Source organism: Diadema antillarum, unplaced genomic scaffold (genome assembly GCF_040938485.1).
Source record: "Diadema antillarum isolate AM-2024a unplaced genomic scaffold, OU_Dant_1.0 seq00001117_RagTag, whole genome shotgun sequence".
In the NCBI taxonomy this organism is placed as follows: domain Eukaryota; kingdom Metazoa; phylum Echinodermata; class Echinoidea; order Diadematoida; family Diadematidae; genus Diadema; species Diadema antillarum.
This window is the reverse complement of record NW_027271931.1, coordinates 933,930-954,496: the sequence shown is the minus strand read 5'-3', so window position 1 is coordinate 954,496 and position 20,567 is coordinate 933,930. Positions and strand designations below refer to the sequence as shown.

Genomic DNA, 20,567 nt, shown 5'->3' with positions numbered 1-20,567 from the left:
GAATTGCACTATGCAGTTGTCAACCTATTCAAAATGTGCAGAGAAAATTGTGAAGATATTTTGCAGGTTTAAAATTTGTGCTTGCCAAAAGTAGCGCAAAATACATGAAAATTAATGTACACCACAAAAAATTAACTGCATTTACAGTAAAAGATACATTGTGCAAGTGGTCAATGCACAAATGAGTCGAAAACTTTCTAAGGATTTCTGCTTTAAGACATTTGATACAACAACATTGTGAGTGATCTTGATAATGAGACAACAAAGTGTTCTCAGCCTGTCACTTTTTCATTAATTAACATTTTATGCAGTACTGTAGTGCATCTGGCAATGAGAGAGGTTAGATTTTAGTCTTGCTCATTGCCTTCGTAACAAATTATACCCTGTGAGTGTGAGGACGGAGATACAATGTATAATACCCCCTAAACCTGCTATCAGATTCAGCCATGAACATTTTAGAAGAAATTAGTCACATTGTTGAGAGTTGTTGAAAAGCTGGCGCAGAGCGTGTCGGGTTACAAATGCTCACAGATCTCGATGATAGGATTTCAGGGGCCTCCCGTGGAACTCTTGTGCGCCTGTGATTTTAGTTTTGTGATCATTCAGCCTTTTGATGGGATTCATCGCTGAACTTTTTCAAAGTCTAATTTTGGAACATAAAATCTTCTGATGCATCACTTATACTGTATTTGGCCCCAGTATACCTGATCAGCTTTAGCTAATTGCTTGACACAGCTTGGGAAGACTCATTCATTGTACGAAAGGCTATATACAACTTTGTACGACACGGTGGATTTTGCAGTGCCTTTTTAGTAGAGTTTCTCATGTGAGGATCATTCCCTGTGAGCAGTTTTGATATATTACTCATGTATCTCATCAGCTTCAAGCGTTTTCGAACTGTGAGTGTGTTATTTTCATCCAGTGATGATGCTATCTTGTTTTAGTATTTTAGGGAGTAGAATGAGGTTTGGTGTGAGTTTACAGACAAGTTCAGTAGACCCTTGCATTTATTGATTTGAATGCATATTGTAATAAAATGAGAATTGTATTGATTTAAATGCATGTTGTAATAAAATTAGAATTGTATTGATTTCGAGCACTGAAGTGTGTACCTTTGTACTACACATGCTATATATAACTATTGTGTGTGAATTATGTAGCTGTTTTTGTATAGCTGGATCAGTTCAGTTTGTGTGTGGGTCTGAAATACAAAAAGTCAAGTCTTGATTTCCACCAAGATAGACTTGTTTGCTTTTAGTCAGTTGATGTTAAAAGTACCTCTATGTAATTTAGTCTCTCATTGTTGGGAGTTTCCAGTGTGCATTTTCTGTGAAAGAGTTGACATTTATTAGTCATACTGTACCAGGTAGACAGTGAGATACATGAAAAAACAGACATTGTTGAATTAGTGAGGTTTCCAGTAAATCGTCAAATGTGCTCTCTCTTTACTTAATATTTTGCCTCTACCATCTGCCTCATTTCAAGAATTTTTCCTCCATATTTCACAATCAGTGTTGGTTAATTTGTCTGTAAGAGAAATATTTACAAAATTCAATTTACTCTTACCTATATTTTGTTTTTTCCTCCCAGCTGGAGCAGAGTTACAAGGCTGATGCGGGTATCGAGCGGGAGCGGGAGGAGCAGAACCGGAGCCTCGTGTCGCAGAATGTGGAGCTGCGGCGCAAGCTTGAGGATGAGCACGCCAGCTACAAGCGCAAGCTGCAGGCCTACCAGGACGGCCAGCAGCGTCAGGCCCAGCTGGTGCAGAAGCTTCAGGCAAAGGTGAGCCAGGGCGGGGTGTGTGCTACACTTGGATAGTCTACGTTATGTATGTACAGTCATCACCGCGTAGGTGTCTGTATGTGGGACGACATGAGCACTTCACTGTGCTCTGACTGTAGAGGTTACTTTCGGAGGTATACATAACAGATTATAGTTCTCTCAATTTGAAACAGACATAGTGGGATATGACATTTATAACCAAAGATAAATGCAGTGAAGATAGCTTATACTGTACAGACTATCTTTTTCTTTTTTTTTAAGCAAATATTTTGACAGTAGATTGCTTAATTTTGCACCTAACATCCTTGTTTATTTGTGTACATAACATAACAAAGAATTACATATCATTCAGCATCAGTTGAAATATCATTTGACCATTGCCAACTTTCACCTTCGTATAAAGGGGAGGCAAATTTACAAAATGCTAAACATTTAACTGCAATCAGTTATCGAAAGCTTTTGTTACAAACTACATTGTGCATCATTTGTCTCTTCTCCCAGGTGCTGCAATACAAGAGGAAATGCGGTGAGCTGGAAGCACAGCTTCATGACAACCTCAACGACACTGAAAGGCAGAAGATTTCTGTGAGTATGAAAAGGACATGTAACAACTGCACATTGGAACATGCAATTCTCTCTGCTGCATTCTCAATACCCCACTTGATTAATTTCATACTTTCTTTTCTGCAGCTTTTTCATGAAGAGAATTTTACAAAGAAAATGCATTATGCAGATCGTATGAAATATGACACTTAAGTGTACATGTTGAATATATGATGCAAGTTGATAAAATACAGACATCGTATTGTAAATAATGAGCAATTTAGTTGTATATTCTATTACAAAGTGTTTAATGGGATAACAGGGGTTGACACGAATTGTACATCTTGAACCTTCAACAACTCTGGAAAACATCTGTAATCTGTATTTGCTTTCTTAATACAAGAGATGCAGGTGCACCTACATGTATAAGTAATTTGAAAATCACGAGAAATCGTCAAAATATGAGAATCAGGACCACATACTCTGAAATGCTTCTTCTGTTTGTATGTGGTATGTATCTCATTGGCCTAGCAAAATCTACATGAAATGATAGAATTTAAAAGGAACAAAGAATGCAGAAAGACGCCACTATGTAAGAATGATGTCTCCAAAATTTTAGTTGCAGCGGGCAGGTCTATCTTGGATACCCCTGTGACAGTATTTTGTTAAAAGGGCTATTATCTCAGACACAATATGCCACTCACCCTATCAGAATCTTTCATCGAAAATTTGGGACTTCCCCTTTTCTAACCAATGGGACTTTCCCTTTACTTCCACCTCTCCGCCCTCTTTGTCATGTACAGCTGCAGTCCACCACAGACAGCCTGCAGACCCAGCTGGAGGAGGCTGAGACCAAGCTGAAGATCAGGGAGGATGAGCACACCACCGAGCTGGAGGGGACCCTCATTCGCCTGGAGGAAGAGCAGCAGAGGTAACTCCCCTCCTCCCCCTATCCCCTCTTCTCCCCTCCTCCTTCCCCCATAGCTACAATTGTAATGCTCTAGCATCCCTTCCCCCATTGTGTGATTTTTGTCAGTCAGACATTTTTTTTTTTTTTTGCCTGGAATAGAACATAGATTTGTCAAGTTATACATTTTGCATGTAGTTGTTTTGATTTTGATTTTCCTAGTTTTAAGTCAGAATGGAAACTTTACCAAAACTTTAGTATTATTGATACATGTACATACAACTCGCATGCACACTGATATGCGTACACACAGTTATTATATCTCTTCTGTTCTATTGTTCTCTCAATACATAACTATTACATTATGTATAAACTATAACAATAAATGCTAAAAATCCCCATAAACTTTGTACTTGACTTAACAGATTTCTTGTCTTTCTGTGATGTATTGTAGTGAGTGAATCAGGGAGACAAAAGAATGAACTACTGCAGTTTCACCCTAAATTCAATTATAGCCATCAAGATATTGACTAAAAAAACCTGTATACTGTATAAGTGGTTATTTTTGCGAGGGTTTAATTTTCGCGAATTTTGTGAATCACAGTTGGATCGGGAATTTAACAACATGCGAAAATGTCGCCTTATACTAGAATAACAATGCATGCAATATGGCGTTGGTGTCTATTCACGAAAAACAACATCTCGCAAAAATGTCTGTGACCTTTTAATTCACGAAAATAAGCTTATACGGTGTAACAGTTCATACATCACAAAGGTAGTCTTGTAATGTTTTGGAAGTGCTAGGTATATTACGACCAAAATTATTACTCATGAAACACATGAAGCAGCTGTCTGAGATGATGGCACTGTTAGTTTTATTGATCATAATAAAGCTGAATTGATGGTACATTTGATGTTACTCACAACATTATTGCTAACTGTTTATGTTGAGAAAATATACAATAAGATCATCTCTGGCCAATAAAAGACTTGAAACATCTATTTCTTATAAGAATACACACCAAAAAATGCTTTATTTCTATTTCCCCCTTTTCAACAGTACCATTGCAACTTTTAGCAGCTGTCGGTAATCTTTTTTTTCTTCTTCTTCTTCTTCTAAATTCGCAAGGCAAAGATATGAAATATATTAAAATATTTAGACATTTGTATGTCAAAAGCTTGTGTGATCCTGGAATACTAATGGTACATTTTACTAAATGAAATAGAAAGTGTCTGCCTTTTGCTTTTTATTGAAGTGATAAGATAAAAACAAGACCACCTAAAATGGCCACATTTTCATGTTCATTAAATTTGCAAGATGAAGTAAAACAATCTCTCACAACCAATTGGATATGTCGCTGGAAGAAAAAAAAAATGTGCCAAACATAACTCTGATATTAATTCCCCACAAATGCATGCAAGAGAATGGAGATGCTGTGTTGATGAGAAAAATTAATTTGCAAAGACCTCCCATCCCCTGTTCGTGGGAGGCTCAGCAGGGTGTTACTGAACCCTTTCTAGCCGAGCTAATCACCAAAAAAAAGCTGCCTTTCACTCTTGTTTCATACATAGAACACTATTGTGGGGTTGATTAGATGGGATGAGGGATGGAGGGAGAGGGGCACGCGATTGTTTCTGGGAAGAAAATATACCGGTATATGACCTTGATAAACATTAATGGATTCACAGTCCAGCGACTCCCAGCAGTCATATTGATTTCAGGGGAGATGATATATCTAGTCTGACTCGGCAGGCCCTGTTTGGTCGTACGAGCATTTGATTTTAATAGCAGTGAATGAATGTCAATTTAGCTGCATCCGTCAAGTCTTTTGAGTATGTACTGTTCATGTATATTAAAATCATTAGTTTTAAAAGTCATCTAGTCTTTCTGGGCTCTTTGCTTGGTATGATATGATATCAATTTAAAAAGAAATTGTTTTGTCTTTCTCCTGTAAGAGTCAGTAATTGTTACGGTCTATGTATTACTTTGGAGTATAAATGTCTGCCAATAGTCAATAACACGATTTGTTCTGTGAAAGTTATCTAGGCATGAATGCCTTCTTTGAAGACCTTACAAATGAGTTTAATCATTCTGAATATAACGCCTTTCAGAGTTCGTATTGTGACCATACTATTCATGTGTGCATTCTTTTCTGATGAAACCAGAATTCTTGCTTTAACTCATTTGACGCAGAAATCCAGTTTAGCATTAATGTTGTTGTTCACTCTGTTACAACTACATTGTACAAATGGTGTGGCAGGGAAAATGTTTAATCCTATTTCTTATTATTTGATGCTTGCAAAGTTTAAAACTGCAGCTCAAAGATGAACTTGAAAGGTAACTTGTGTTAACAAGTGTTGATTTTTTTTCTTTAAGAGCAGAAGTCATCCATTAGTCTTTGGCAAAAGCATTCGCTCGTGCAGTTTCACAGCTAATTCTGCAGTTGATTTGTGCAGCAGTGGTCCTTTTCGTTGTGGTTCAAAGAGATACACCCTTTTATCGTGATGAGCAAAATGCTCCCCCAAATCCTGTAATTCATGGTTTCTGGCGTACAACGTGCTCTCTTCTTCTCGGTCGCCAGGGGAAAACAGAAAACTAAACTCTACACTTCTTTTCTGCAACAATAATGTTTACCTGCTTCAGTGTTCACTTTCTGAATGCATGTTTCTTCACTCTCAATGGCATGGATGTCCTGATCAATTCATGCAGTGTACTTTCTTTGTATACATAACATGTACAAATGTTTTGGCTTCCTCTCAGAAAATTAGAGAAAAAAAAAACCAATTTGAGTAAAGGTGTAATTCACGCCCTTCTCTTTTCACTCACTATCATCTGTGATAATAGAAAAAAAACTTGACCTCTTTTGGGATTTTAATCTGTCTAAATCTTGTAACTGGAGTGCTTTTATTACTTTTTGAATAGACATCCAAATTATATGCATCTTTGGAAAGTCACGGAGGTACCTAGAAAGTCCAAATTATCCCTAGAAGTAAGAATAAGCATTAGCCCCACTGAAAAAGAAAAGAAAAGAAAGAAGTTTGGAAATTTACGAAGGTTAACCAGAAAATCCAAATTATTTACTAAAAGAAAGAATAAACATAAGTTCCTCTTAAACACGAGTCAGAGAAGTTCATCTCTTGACCCGTGCTCATGAGGTTAAGGGGAGGGGATTGTTGCTGTAAAGTAGACCTTTCGCTGGTGATGGTACTATCATCATTGACTGCGCAAAAAAGGAGATAGGCCTCATATCATGCTGTATTGCAAAGTCTTGCTGAGCCTCTCCGGGATTTCTGCAGATTTTACATGTACATTGATGTGTGTCGTCATTCACTCAGTTTGAGTAAAAGCATAGATGCAATCATAAATCCTATTCTGTAAAACCAGAAATTTTGTATGCATGAAACTTTGGTGAATTTTTTTGAGCAGCCAAGATTCACATAAGTGCAATGCATGTAAAAGTTTTACAAATTGCTTTTCCAGTACACTCTTTAATTTTTCATGGTTGGCAATTTGCAAAGGATTTGTGCTGTGGAAAAGGCCATCAGCTCCAGTGAACAAAAGTTTCATACCATGAATATTTCTGGCTTTAACTTCATGCATTTTGTAGGCCAATTTTCCTTGATTAATAGTTTGCTTCTTCTTGCAATCCCCCTCAGCTCTGATGGAGAACATCCTTATATTGTGTCCAGTAGGGGGATTTATGCAGATGCTGTATAAATTGTGTCCAAAAACGTACACCAGTTAGCCTACTCTTTGGCCAAGCTTTTAACAGAGCCTAGTCAGTATTGTTCCATGTCACTTGCATCACGCTACCTGGTGCATGTATGAATAATAGACCATCACATTTCACCTTCTGTACGTATCACCCTGTAATATACAAAATGTAGGTAATTGCATGGAAATTCACCTGTCTTTCTGTTCGTGAATTTTTTGTACATTGAGTTATGATGTGCATCAAGATTTCTGGAAATTTGCATGGATTCCATGATTTCTACCTTTCCATCTTGTTCTGATTTGCAGCAGTGCTGAAATAGATCATTCTTCCTCGTGATGCATTCCAATGCATAGACTATTAAAGATGCGTCAGTGCAAATGTTTCTGTGGTTGTGTAAACTTGAGCATTGTAGGGACTTTCAATTTTGATGGTGTATGTGTACGAGAATCTCTGTTCTACAGTCTAGTTCTTAGCCCCATTCTTTGCAGCCTGCATGTAGCAAATTCTGTCTGTTCAGTAGACTGCTTTACTTCAACTGTAGTAATGGTATTAGCAGACTACTGACAAAGTGCAACTAACATTACTTCAGTTTTCACATAAGCTGACTTTTAATAAATCCTTGCTGGCTGTAGTATATTTAGTGGTGGTGTAGGGTTTCCTTTATAATTTCACTTTCAGCTGCAGCTGAAAATAGAAAACTACAAAAAGTGTTTAGTTCCACTCGAAAGTTAAGCAACATCATTATGTATGATACTGAGAAGTATGAATGACTACGATTCTTTCAGTCCATATATTTGCAGAGTTTCTTTGTTCATTAAAAGTATTTTGTGTGTTCATTGTTGCTTAGAAGTGATGATTAGTGGGTCCATGTACATAAGGGGATATCTCACTAATGTTTGCAATCGTAGCAAATTTTTGTGAGTGTTAGGTTTCATCAGGGTTCATTAACAGTTGCAATCAAATATACAAACAATTCTCATTTCCACAGTTTTTCTTGATGCAAGTGAAAACTGTTTGCAAACTTAATTCCCAACTGTGTACAAACCCTGACAAAACCTAAAATTCACTTTGTTTGCAAACATTTACTGCTCAGTGAGACACCCCCTGTAGCGTTTGGAGAGTAAACATTTCTAAAGAACCGGAGAGCCAGATGATGTGTGACCTATTAAAGATTGATATCAAATACCCACAACAGGGACTTACTATTGAAAGACATTGACATACTACATTACAGAGTTACCTGTAATTTATTTAACCCTTTCTGTGCCAATCGCACTCAAAGAACACGTAAAGAGTTAAAGGCATAATTTACCATTTGCAGATGAAACAAAAACCCAGCAAAGGTGCTTTAAAATTATACTTCCAAAATGTGAGTTTGGGATAGAAACAACCACTTTAAAAAAATGTGAGTCCATATAATCAATGTTAAGTATTGTTAAATAGACAAAATGTGAAAAATAGTTATGATTAAAATGTTGCCAGACTAAACCGTCTACAGTTACTAGAAAAATGAGAAAAATAGTGATATCTCCTTATATTTAAGGCTTTATTTTATATGGTAGGATTTTCTGTGATACAACAGACCCACACATATGCATTAAATATGATATCTTGAACATTTTTTTAAATCACTGTTCCCTAAGGTAAACAGGACCTTTAAACCCTTTCTGTGCCAGAGACTGTGGACAGTGTGTTCAACATTATGGGGTTTTCTGTGTCCATCGACACTCAAAGGGTTAAAATCCTACTTGTCTTCCAGGAGCACCAGCCTAGCCCAGGTGAACTCCATGCTGCGGGAGCAGCTGGACCAGGCCACCGCCGCCAACAGGTCACTCACCCAGGACATTGACCGGCTGAGTGGAGAGGTCAAGAGGTCGCAGGATGAGCTGGACAACCGAGAGGCCGAGTGGAGGGATGAAGAGAAGGTGAGGGTGTGGCCATGTTGCCATGACAACAGGAAATGCAGTCCCATTTGATTCATTGCTAATCATGACAGGCTGATTTGATAAATGTGACAGGATTTTTTTTTTTTTTTTTTCATGCATTTGTTATACTGCTGGTAGTTTCTGGCTATGTCCCAAATGCCCTGCCAGGATATAGTATGTATCTAACTATGAAGAGAAGGTGAGGGTGTGGCCACATTGCCATGACAACAGGAAATGCAGTCCTATTTGATTCATTGCTAATCATGACAGAATGATTTGTTAAATGTGACAGGATTTTTTTTTTTAATTGTTTCATGCATTTGTTATACTGCTGGTAGTTTCTAACTATGTCCCAAATGCCTTACCAGGATTGTACATGTACCTATAAACTATGGAGTAGAATGGAAGAATACTATATTTCCTCGATGCTTGAGCTGTAAGCACATCTGCCAGCTGTTCCTGTGGTTGATGCTGAACTGTATTTTCCCAAAGACATTTGTAGATTGATTGTTCTCTGTTTAGCATAGTGATTTTCTCATTAATCATTTAGTCAAAATCCATGTATTTTGCTTAAAGTATCTGCTAGAAATCCAATTATTTCCTGATGTATTTGCAATAAGTGAGATACATCTTTTGTCCATTTGATTTGCAAAACAGAGAAGAAATGTAGCATTGTTGGGATATATGCTAAGTAAAAAGGTAATAAATGCATGCTCTCTCCCTCTGTTTTTTGTACTAGTCCTTCAGCGAATATTTCAACAATGAACACAGTCGGCTACTCGTTCTGTGGCGCAACGTGGTGGCATTCCGGCGCAACTTCTCGGAGATGAAGAGTGCGACAGAGAGGTATGTCCATCAGATACTCATCTAATACTTCAATCTGATGGTTCAAAGAGGAACTGCTCTTGTGAGCTGCCTTTGCATGTGTACATATTTCATTTTTTTTTCTTTTTTGTCCAATAGTCAAGATGTATCAGGAATCCTTTGTAAGAGCCTTTGTGTTTTTTTTAATGTGATTTTAAGTTTTAAATGTAGTAAATGAGAGTGTTTCATAGCTCTTAGGGAATTTGAGTCCAGGTCCAAGTTAACTTAAAAAGAAAGAATGCAGTTAAACAAACCAAACAGTTGAAATTGCATTAAAATTGGGGAGTAAAATCAGGCAAGACATAAAGATATTGTAAAGTCAAACATGTCTTCACAAGACAGGAATATCTTGTCATCATTGTATATGTTAAATTTAAAGCAGTGCTGGTATTACTTGCTCACATTTTGTGCATTGGTTTGCAAATGAATATACTGTTTATGCCTGAATAATATACAAATGACGCACAGGTCTGAGTGCGTCAGTCGGCTAAATTCCATAGTTACCGCATGCACACTATATTCCGACTGGACCACACGAAAAGACATGTGCGTCATCTGATTTATAGAATGGGTAATTTTCTTGCCAAAAACCCATTTTTCTATCGTGTTACCCGATGACAAAATTACTGGATGCTTTTCCTTTTGGCTTCGCAGAGACGACCATGCATCAGTTTTTACTGGACGCACGGCCAGCCATGCATCAGTAAATACTGATGCATGGTTGTTTTAGCCAATAGGCGTCTCGTACTGAGTGCGCAAACCTTTGTTACAAGTACGCGTACTCTTGCTACAAGTGCGCGATAACATGTTTACCACTGTGACTCAGCGTGCGGCCAGTAAAAATCAACACATAGCTCTCGACCAGTGAGATTGCAGGATTCTCGCTACCCATTCTACAGCTCTGTATAATACTTATAAATGCATTATATCTTACTATCTCTGCCTTCCCCCATCCCCCTCTCATGTCATTATCATAACCCAGAGACCTAGCCCAGATGCGGTCGGACGTGACGCGCACCTCGCGCAACACGCACTCGGCGTGCCTGAACCTGCAGTCCACCCAGCGGGGCTCGGAGACGGGCACCGCCGTGGCCCTGGAGAGGGAGCGGGGCGAGCGGATGCAGCTGGAGACGCAGCTACGGGAGAAGCTGAAGGAGATGCTGGACATGCAGGCCAAGTTTGATGCCGAGAAGGCTGACCTCTCCTCTCGGTGAGTCACTGGTCTAGGACCGGGTCGGATGTTGCAAAATTGCTTGAAAGAAGATGTTGCAAATTTACCCTTTGAGGAGCAAGACGCAGCAGGCAACAATTTGGTAGTGTCGAATTTGTCAAAGCAATAAATTCATAGTATCAAATTTGTCAGAGCAGTAAATTCTTAATATCAAATTAGTCAAAGCAGTAGATTCTTAGTATCAAATTTGTCAAAGCAAAAGATTCTTGAAAGCAAGATATCATTCAGGGGGTGAAGGTTCAGGTGTGAGTTTCTGCAATTTGTCTCCCTCTGTACAAATGAAATTTGTTAAGATCGCAATTGCTGATCTATAAATTGATAAATTCCTAGTTTCAAATTTGAAGTTGGGCTCAAAAATAGAATGTAATCAGGACTGGTGGTTCTGATTCTCTTATTTTTCGTTGATGGTAAATGGGTTCGCAATTTCACTGGTCAGTTTACTCCTAGTTGTCTATATCTTCTATTCAGTAGTGTGCATATTATGCCAGGTATCTACAAATCATGAGAAACATAATTTACTGAATATGTGCAATGTGTTCCTTTCTCGATGTCCAGCATCAATGAGCTGACGATCGCCAACGAGCGCTACAAGATCCAGATCGCCGAGAAGGAGAACCAGATGCGGCAGCTCCAGCAGCGGTTGCCGTCCACCTCCTCCGCCGCCGGCGACCACCTGGACTCCACCCACTCGGAGGCGTCGCACGACTCCTTCATCATCCCGGGGGCGGACGGGAGCTCGCTACGTGCCGTGCAGGAGGAGTGCGAGGCACTACACACCGCCCTCAGGGACATCGCGCAGGCGGTCATTCAGGACGCGGATGTGTCCGCGGCGGAGATGGGCGAGCCAGGTCTGGAAGGCGAGAGCATCTCGCTGGCATCGCCCTACGCAAAGTCAACCCCGCTCAGGTGAGACAAACACATTACACTGTGTGGGACATTACTGAAGACTTTTGCCAACTCATTTTCTTTTTAATCATAAGTTACGTTAGCCTGTCATGTTGTAAGTGGATTTCAGTCATTGGACGAATGATGAATAATGAATGTGTTGTGTAAAACAATGTTACAATACATTGCATCACTTTGTCAGTCCATGAAATACAGCTTAATATTTTGAATATCACCAAGAGTTTGGACTAATGAATACTGCTGGAATCGGCAGATACAAAGATTTTAGTTTTAGTTTTTAATGAAAGTTCTTTCCAGAATTTTGAATGCCGTTGTGTGTCTTTACTGTGATTGCATTGGTGATTGAACAAATGTCTCAATGAAGTGGAAGATCATGTTGTGATCTTGTGTGTCATTTTCTTATCAAAGTTTGTATCTTTCTCTCGTTTCTCTCACGCTCCTGTTTTGGATTACCGAATACCGTCCAACTCCTGTAATATTACAAATAAAATCTTATTACTTTTCACTACCAATGTATTTATACCTTTTGATATTCAAATATTTTATGTGCACGCATGTCATCTAACTTTGCTTCTATTGGAATGTGATTGTTACGTTAATGTTAACATTTCTTCAAACTCTGTCGCTATCTTCATTAACATTTCCAATGTGATGTATAATTCCTCTGTTTTTTATTTCTTGATGACACTCAATTGCTGGTAACTGCCTGAAATATTTTTTCCTTTGACTCATATGAATAAATGATAACCTTTGTGGCATTCACGTGCATGAAATCTATGTGTAATAATTGCTGTGCCTACTACTTGTCTTACTTCTTCTTTAACAAATTATTCTTTGTGAATTATGCTCCATTTTGCCTCACGTCAAATTTCTCAACACCTGTGTTGTTTGATTCAATCTGTATGCACCCACACCTTTATTTGCTGGCTGCACAATTCTAATTTCAAACACACAAACAAATGTCGTGCTTGACCTTTGACCTTACCGCGAGTAGGTCCCACTCACATTCCCCGTCCCGTTACCTCCGTCGTCGCTCCCCCTCTCCCCGCAGACCCGTCACTCCATCGCGGCGGTCCGTGTCCCCGAGCAGGGCGCGGTCCCCGGGTTTCCCCGACTCCACGTACTCGGCGGTCCAGGCAGCACTGCAGAAACGGCAGCTGCAAGTGCAGGTGAGTCCAGACATTTCATCAAACGGATCGACTTTCTCACTTCAGTCTACTTCAAAGTGAAGACTCCATGCCACATTCACTTTGGCTTTCATAAAAAGAGTTCAATCACACAAACAGAGCAGTAAAAGATGAATGTAGAATGAATAAAGGTGTGGAATTTTAAAATTGGAGACATTTTTATGCAATCAGTGATGTTCATCACTTTCAATTACATATATGCAAATTAAGTAGAGGCGACAATGTCGTTACCTCACAACTCTTACATTAGTCTCTGCACGAAAGCAGTTCTACTTTTGAATTGAGAAAAAAGAAAGCAAAGGAAATTCAAGGAAGATTTCTTCACAGGTTGAAAAATTTGATAGCTGCACTATGGAGTACAACACTGTACTTGGTGGCAGTAGCTACAATATGTCGTGAATGGCACTACCAGTGGGAGATGGATGCCCATGTAACCATGTACCACAGACTTGCCACAATACTATTTGTCTTGACACCGTCTTCATGTTGATTGGGGTGTGGCCTATTGTTGTCGTCACCAGGAGCTGAAGGCCAAGCTGAACTCCGCCCGGGACCAGGCGGCCACCCTGAAGAAGAACCTGGATACGAGCGAGAACGAGCGACGCCAGGTGGAGCGCACCGCCCAGACCCACCGCGACAACCTGAGCCTGGCCCAGCGCCAGGCTGAGGAGGTGAAGAGGGACAGAGATAGGCTCAGAAACTCTCTGGAAGCCACTGGCAGGTACGAGACCGTGATGTCTCTGCTATGTATATTTGTGACCTCCCAGCTCAAAAGCCCAAAGAAAGTCACAGATTAGGATTCTCTATAATGGACCAATCTCTGTCATGTTAGTTCTGGAATTTATTTCAATTTATGAATGTTTCTTTTCTTACAGCCTAGTAATGTAGTAATTTATTCATCTGCTCCCTCCCATTAAGTTCCATAGGCAGGAATTCGCTCATTTGCTGCTAATTAGGGCATGTCTCTGGCAAGCTTTGTGGTTGTTACAGGCAACTTTTGTGAACAAAGCATGCATAAAATCTGAATACTTTGCAGAACCAGTCAATTATGTGTCATGTTTTCATGGATAGAAGGTGCAATATGTCAAGTCATGAATATAAGTCAAATTGGCAGTCATATGGAAAGATATTAGACGAGATCTCTACAAAAAGCATTCACAATGATTGAGATCGCGATTGATATTGTCAAAATCCATGGAAGGCAGTTGCTGATGTTGTAAATATGACTATTCATCAATATTTTAAATTGTTCATGGGCATCAACTTCTACAGTACAATATTTTAATATGAGCATTTGAAGTACAGCCCAGAACAATGAAATTGCAGCAATCTGCTGCTGCTCTTTTAAAAATTTCTCTGGTTTCACATTCTATATTTTCCCCTCTGCAATTTTGATTGATAGCGAGAAATCTGGACTGGAGAATCTCCGCCTGTCCCTCAACGCCCAGATCGAGTCGCTGAACGTTGAGAACGAGCGCCTCCAGGCAGCCAACTCGGACCTCCAGAGGCAGCGGGACCACCTTGAGGATGAGATGGAGGACAAAGAGAAGGACGGCCACCGGCAGAAGAAGGAGATTGAGAGAAGGTGAGAATGGGGAAATAAACTTTCCTTTCATTTAGAGAAATACGCCCAGTTATTCTTCTTCCTCTTTAGTCTCCAAGGAGCTATGCAGACTGTCATGAAGATGAACTTAACTTGCTTGTTTTTTAGAGGAACTTGGTCTTGCTCAGGGTCTTTTGTGAAATGGCCTATAAGGCGATTGTTAAATTTAAATTTTAAAGTTTGATTTTTAAATGGAGCTTGGTAGATCATTCCACTTACATTGTAGGTATGGATTGTTGAACAAAGGCAAATTTTTCTATATCTTTCCCAGGATGGTATGTTTGGAGAGCCATGTTATGATTTTTTTCTTTTTTGATAGTACTTGACTGAAAAAAAACAACAACAACAAACAAATCATCTGAAGGTATTGTAGTGTTGATTATATGTGCTGTCAATCAAGGGGATGAGGGGGTTTGGATAGAAACTTACAGTTGCCTGGTTGTGTCTTTTGCTGACCACTTCATACTGACAATTCATTTTCCTCTAAATGAGCGTTCTTCTGCTTCTTGTATGGTATTATGTGTGTGTTTGATAACGTTTCTTACCAACTACTAGTTATAAGAACTGAGCCATGAGGGTTTAGTAGTATTCAACTATTGTACAGAGTGTGTGTGAAACACAGTTTTTCACCCTGGCATCCTGCAAGAAGTAATGGGTGATGGCCTTTATATATGTACCTGAGTAGTGACTATCATGCACTTATGACCTCCAATACTGTGTCCCTGTAAACAGACCAAGTTTTTGCATGCACACAGAGGATAAGACAGTAGGCAATGACTTAGCTTGCTTGTTATGGATTATCAGTCTAGAGCGAAAATGAAGTTCAAAGCCTGTAGAATTTGCACCCTTCATTTTCTCCTGCAATGTTGTGTCATTGTTGGTTTTGTCCGACATATTTTTCCTGTCACCTCTTTGAATTACTTTCATTTTTTCCATCTTTGTTTGTTGAATTCTGTGTTGTCAAGTTCTAATATCAGTTTTGAGCTAGAAGGGCATTAATGCTTAGTGTATAAACTCTTGACTTTCTGTTTGAGTATATATCTTACAATTTGCCTGTGATTCTCATCTTACAAGAAAACTGTTGATAAAGTTTTTCTCTCAAAACAATTTTGTCTCCCCTCTTTGCACTCAATGTTCAGCCACAAGCTCCTTGAGCAAATGGAGGGGAAGAACTCGAACCTCAAGGAGGAGATTGTGACCTTGAAGGAGGCTCTCAACAAGGCTGTGCTGGAGAAGGAAGTGCTTGAGCAAGAAAAGGCCGAAATCAGTGAGTGACTCATTCTGCCCGTTGCCTCATTTACTCAAGACAGAACCAAGTTTCGTAAATGCCAGTACAATGGTAGTATGGTGCGTAGAATACCATGGTAGGACTGTGTGCTGCGCGGCTGGTGTATTAGATTCTCAATTCAGGTGTTCCAACCCCAACATGGTACCAATGAGTGCTGGAAGTGGAGTGTGCAAGTACTTTGCAAAATTTGCACGTTGTACAGAAAATTTTGATGATAATTACTTTAAATGGACCAGTTATCAAATGATGTGTTGCTCTGAAAAGAATACATACTCAACGTTTTGTTAAGTTCTTCTTTTCCTGAACTCAATGCACATAAAACACGCATTTATGTATTACTAGTTAAATCTGACACCAAGTCTTCTAATACATGCTTCAACAAAAATTATCTTGTATTCACTTCCTTCTGTCCATCCCTCTTTTATCTCATCCTCTTCCTCTACTCTTGCAACCTTTTTTTTTTCCTCTCTCTCTCTCTCCCTCACTCCTCCTCCTCCTCCTCCTCCTCTTTCTCTTCCATATTTTACCCTCTCTCTCTTCCCCTGGTATAGATGAGAGCCTCTCCCGTCTGGAGGTGCAGAGGGCTGAGCTGGAGCTGGAGCTGAATCGGCTGAGGACCGAAGAGGCGGGTCTACGGGATGCCCTGCTCAAGATGCAGGCCCTGAATGAGGGGCTAGGACAGGACAAGATTGAGCTCAACAAGATCATCATGCAGGTGAGGGCACGAGCCTTAAAAACTCCCCTTGACCTTAGACCCATGAATACTTTGGAACAGTCTATAATTCTTCATCTGTGGCTGTTATTCCATCTCTGTCTTCCCATTATCTAAAAAACTTTTTGTGAAGTTCACATGAAAAATAAAGAGGTGTAATTGCTTCAAATCAAGATGGTTACTTAGTAAGATATAGCAAAACTGTGGACTTCTTACCTAGTCATTGAATATTACATATTGAGCTTTGGTATTTGATTTTGATCTCTTTTTATAACGAGGTCCTCGTGACCAGCAGTTTTCTTTCATTGTATAGAAATTTTGTAATAGTCTAACAAATGAAGTATATAAATATTTTTAGATAACAATTTTGGGACCTGAATATGTACTTTGTTGTAATAACATTTCATTCTGACCGTTTTCACTATAAGGGGAGTGCACTGAATCAACATCAACACAGCTGCTCCATTGACTATTAATCCCTTTCCTTCCCTTCAGCTGGAGAAAGAGAAGAACGGCCTCATCGAGAGCAAGGACGCCGTGGAGCAGGAGCGGGCGTCCATCCGGGACGAGCTGATGCGGGTGGAGAGCGAGAAGGTGGACACGGAGACAGAGAAGCTTGGCCTCAACCAGAGCCTGAGTCTCCTGGAGGAGAACCGCACCCGGCTGGAGGAGGAGATCGGTCTTGTCAGCCGCGAGAAAGGCGAGCTCCAGGAGAACCTCTCACAGGTGAGATCATCTCTTTCATTATTTGAATCGATCTTTGTTGATTTCTCATCGAATTGAATGAATGGTTTTTGCAATGTTGGGTCTGGGCTCGACAAACTTGCTTCTAAGTAGGTTCCATCATATTTCTTTAGCATTCATTCTCGGATTCGAACTTTCATAGATCAACCACTGTGTTCTATGTGTTTGCAATACTCTATTATGCCTCATTGCTGGATATCATGTATTAACTATTATTTCATTTTGTAATATTTTGTCTCATAGCTGGATATCATGTATTATTTAATTTTTCTATATTTGATGTATTTTTTCATCGAGAAATATGAAAACAAATTGAAATTGAATTGAAAATGAATTGAATTGAAACCTGTAGGGTCATAACCAAATGAGCATAGTTATTTCTTATATAATGGCTGTCCACCATGTTATGATAAATGGTGATGCGTGATTGGGATGACATTGTCAACTGGTACAGTCGTTCTGGATAAGCCTAATCAACCCTCAATGTGCCCATAAAGTTTTCAGTCTGTGCAAAGTGGTCGTCATTCAGTGGTGGATTTGATTGGTTTTCCCCTAACATCCTTGGCATGTTGTGTGTGTTGTTTGTACATTGCTTATGCCGGTTTTATGCCAACGCAATTTGTCATGTGGTATTTTCAGTTTAATTTTCCTATTACATTTTCCCCTGCTTTATTCATGAGAGAAATGCAAATCAAGATCATTATGGCTTCTTTTTTTGGATAGAATGAGAGTATATAACTGTGGATGTTACCATATTTTGCATGTTATACTTTAAATTTTGCAGCTGAATAGACAGAAGAACTCCCTTGCAGAGGAGCTGCTTCAGACCAGGAGGGAGGCTGATAGGCAGGTAGAGGCCGTGGCCCGTGTCACTAAGGAGAAGGAGGAGCTAACCAAGGAGAAGGCGGAGCTTGTGGTGCAGTTGACAGCGTCGGAGCGAGAAAACAGAGCTCAGGCTGAGGTGAGGCTGAGTCCAAGCCCTGCTTCTTTCAGTTTCTCTTACTGGAATTGATTCTTATCCTGAACTCTTTGCCCCTAAAAATGAATCAGTGTCTTATTTGGGGAAATAACTGAAGTGTGAGCTGTTGCTCTGTTTTATGCAAGTGTCCTTGATTGTCAAGAGTGATGTGCATCTACCGTCACTGTTTTAGATGTCGGTTTCTTCATCTGTCGTCATGGAGACAAAGATGCATTTTTCTATAGCATAGCAGCATTCTTGAGGCATTTTACTTTGAGTGAATTTGTCTGCAATATGTATGTTTCCTGAAAGAGGGCTAGGGTGCTGTAAGTCCATCGCTGTAGTCAAACGGTAAAAAAAAAAAAATAGAATATGTGTGGTGTTGAATCTTAGAAGAAATAAAACCCATCTGCTGCTGTAATTGAGTAAAATGGAAAGAGAATAATATGGTTATATATTGAATGGCTGTGAATTGATGAGGAGAAATGAGTGCCTACTGATGCACAAGATTACATGTGCATCATCTGTTTTATAAAATGGTGAATGAATTTTCACCAAAAATACATTCTTTAGAAGCTACATATGGTAACTACTGATGGACCGCCAGCCATTTCTCTCAAAGTGCCCAAATGCTTGCTAAGTGCACGATAGCATGTTGACGGTGATTTCCGTCAGAAGGTGTTATAATAAATATTTCATGTTAAACATGATACCTGTAAAAATTAACATACAGCCCTCGAGCAATGACATTGCTAGATTTTCATGACCTTTTCTATGGTTATCGTCTTTGTTTTCTCAGGTGATTGCGGCCATGAACACAGACAAGGAGAGCCTAGAGACGGCCCTGTACGAGCTCCAGCAGGCTCTGGCCAAGGTGGAGACTAAGAGAGACCAGCTGGAGAGTGAGCTCCAGGAACAGGGTGTCTCAAAGGAAGGACTTAATGGTAAGACATCCACTGGATCTAGGCCCCTCTCCTCTCCCTGGGTGATAGGTGTCATTTTTTCAAATCATTCCTCAAAGGTTGAAGGGGATTTGTACAACCTGTATAGAGTAACACCTAGGGGAATAATGCCCATGGATATCATGTCAGTCAACCTGTTTATGTTTAGTGCTACTTGTTGATACTCACAGTAGCTATATTTTCATCAGGGCTGGCCGTTATGATGGCTGCACAATCTGTTTTATTGTCTAAGATTCTTTGCTGTGAGCTTTCGGTGTCAGATTTTCTTAATAGCAGCACTGAGTTCACTGTTGACACATGTGAAAGACATAGTGTGGACTTGTTCTTGTCATAAATGTATGCACCACTGAAAATTAGAAATCTGTGGTAATTACTTAACTACTGTTGGAAGTATTTCCCGAAAATTTGGTCAAGCGAAAAGTCTCATGTTTTACTTTTTCCAAGTGCAGTGTAGGTGCATTTGAGTATTGAGTCACAAGGAAACGTATATTTTTTTCTGTATTCAAATACAATTACAATTAATGTTTAAAGAAATAATTCAGTTTTGACCCTGACTGGTGGAGAGTTATTCCCTATCCATGTTTTACCCCCTCAGTGGAGCTTGCCAGGCAGCGCAAGGAGATGGAGATTGAGATGACGAGATTCCAGAAGGACATCCAGCTCCTTAACCAGCGCTTGGCCCAGCAGGAGAGGGAGTCCCAGCTAGCCCTGAAGCAGAGGCAGCAGGCACATGAAGAGGATGCAGAGCGGCTGGGCAGGGAGATGGTGAGAGCTAATAATGATAATAATGATGATGGTGATAAAAATGATACTAGTACTACTACTACTACTATTATTGATAGTGAGATGATTTTTTAAATTGCTCTGGGTGGTGGGGGTACAATGGGTATATTTTGGCATCTTGCAAGTTGTTGGTGATCGTGTTGTCCCTTGTCTGGTATGAGAGTTATGTAAATTTCCTCTCTTCTTAATTCAGAGGAATGCAGACGTATGTGAACACAGTCCTCTTAGAATAGACCCAAGAACTTTAAGTGTCAGTTTTTTTTATTTTCTATAGTGTTGTAGCAGTTTGGATAGTGACAAGGCTGCAGTTGTAAGACGGAATGATAATACACTGCACAGTAGACCAATGAGTGATTAATCTCTGAAGTTTATGGGAATTGATTGAATAAAGGGAATTTAGAGTACCATCTTGATCATAATTGCTGGCTGTATTTTGGTACTTGCAGAAAAAACAAA

At 39.6% G+C, this 20,567-nt stretch overlaps 1 protein-coding gene across 1 annotated transcript in view; it reads left to right on the top strand.

The window, feature by feature from the left end:
* LOC139743877 (uncharacterized) overlaps positions 1-20,567 on the top strand; it is a 61,722-nt gene that overhangs the window by 22,501 nt on the left and 18,654 nt on the right. The window contains exons 3-19 of the mRNA XM_071654340.1: positions 1,591-1,782; positions 2,284-2,367; positions 3,129-3,256; positions 5,538-5,570; positions 8,708-8,873; positions 9,613-9,719; positions 10,720-10,947; positions 11,524-11,874; positions 12,869-13,043; positions 13,583-13,782; positions 14,464-14,646; positions 15,804-15,931; positions 16,504-16,667; positions 17,160-17,390; positions 18,193-18,369; positions 19,166-19,310; positions 19,924-20,093. Coding sequence (XP_071510441.1) covers positions 1,591-1,782; positions 2,284-2,367; positions 3,129-3,256; positions 5,538-5,570; positions 8,708-8,873; positions 9,613-9,719; positions 10,720-10,947; positions 11,524-11,874; positions 12,869-13,043; positions 13,583-13,782; positions 14,464-14,646; positions 15,804-15,931; positions 16,504-16,667; positions 17,160-17,390; positions 18,193-18,369; positions 19,166-19,310; positions 19,924-20,093 — 2,862 coding nt within the window. The remainder of the gene's footprint in view (positions 1-1,590; positions 1,783-2,283; positions 2,368-3,128; positions 3,257-5,537; positions 5,571-8,707; positions 8,874-9,612; positions 9,720-10,719; positions 10,948-11,523; positions 11,875-12,868; positions 13,044-13,582; positions 13,783-14,463; positions 14,647-15,803; positions 15,932-16,503; positions 16,668-17,159; positions 17,391-18,192; positions 18,370-19,165; positions 19,311-19,923; positions 20,094-20,567) is intronic.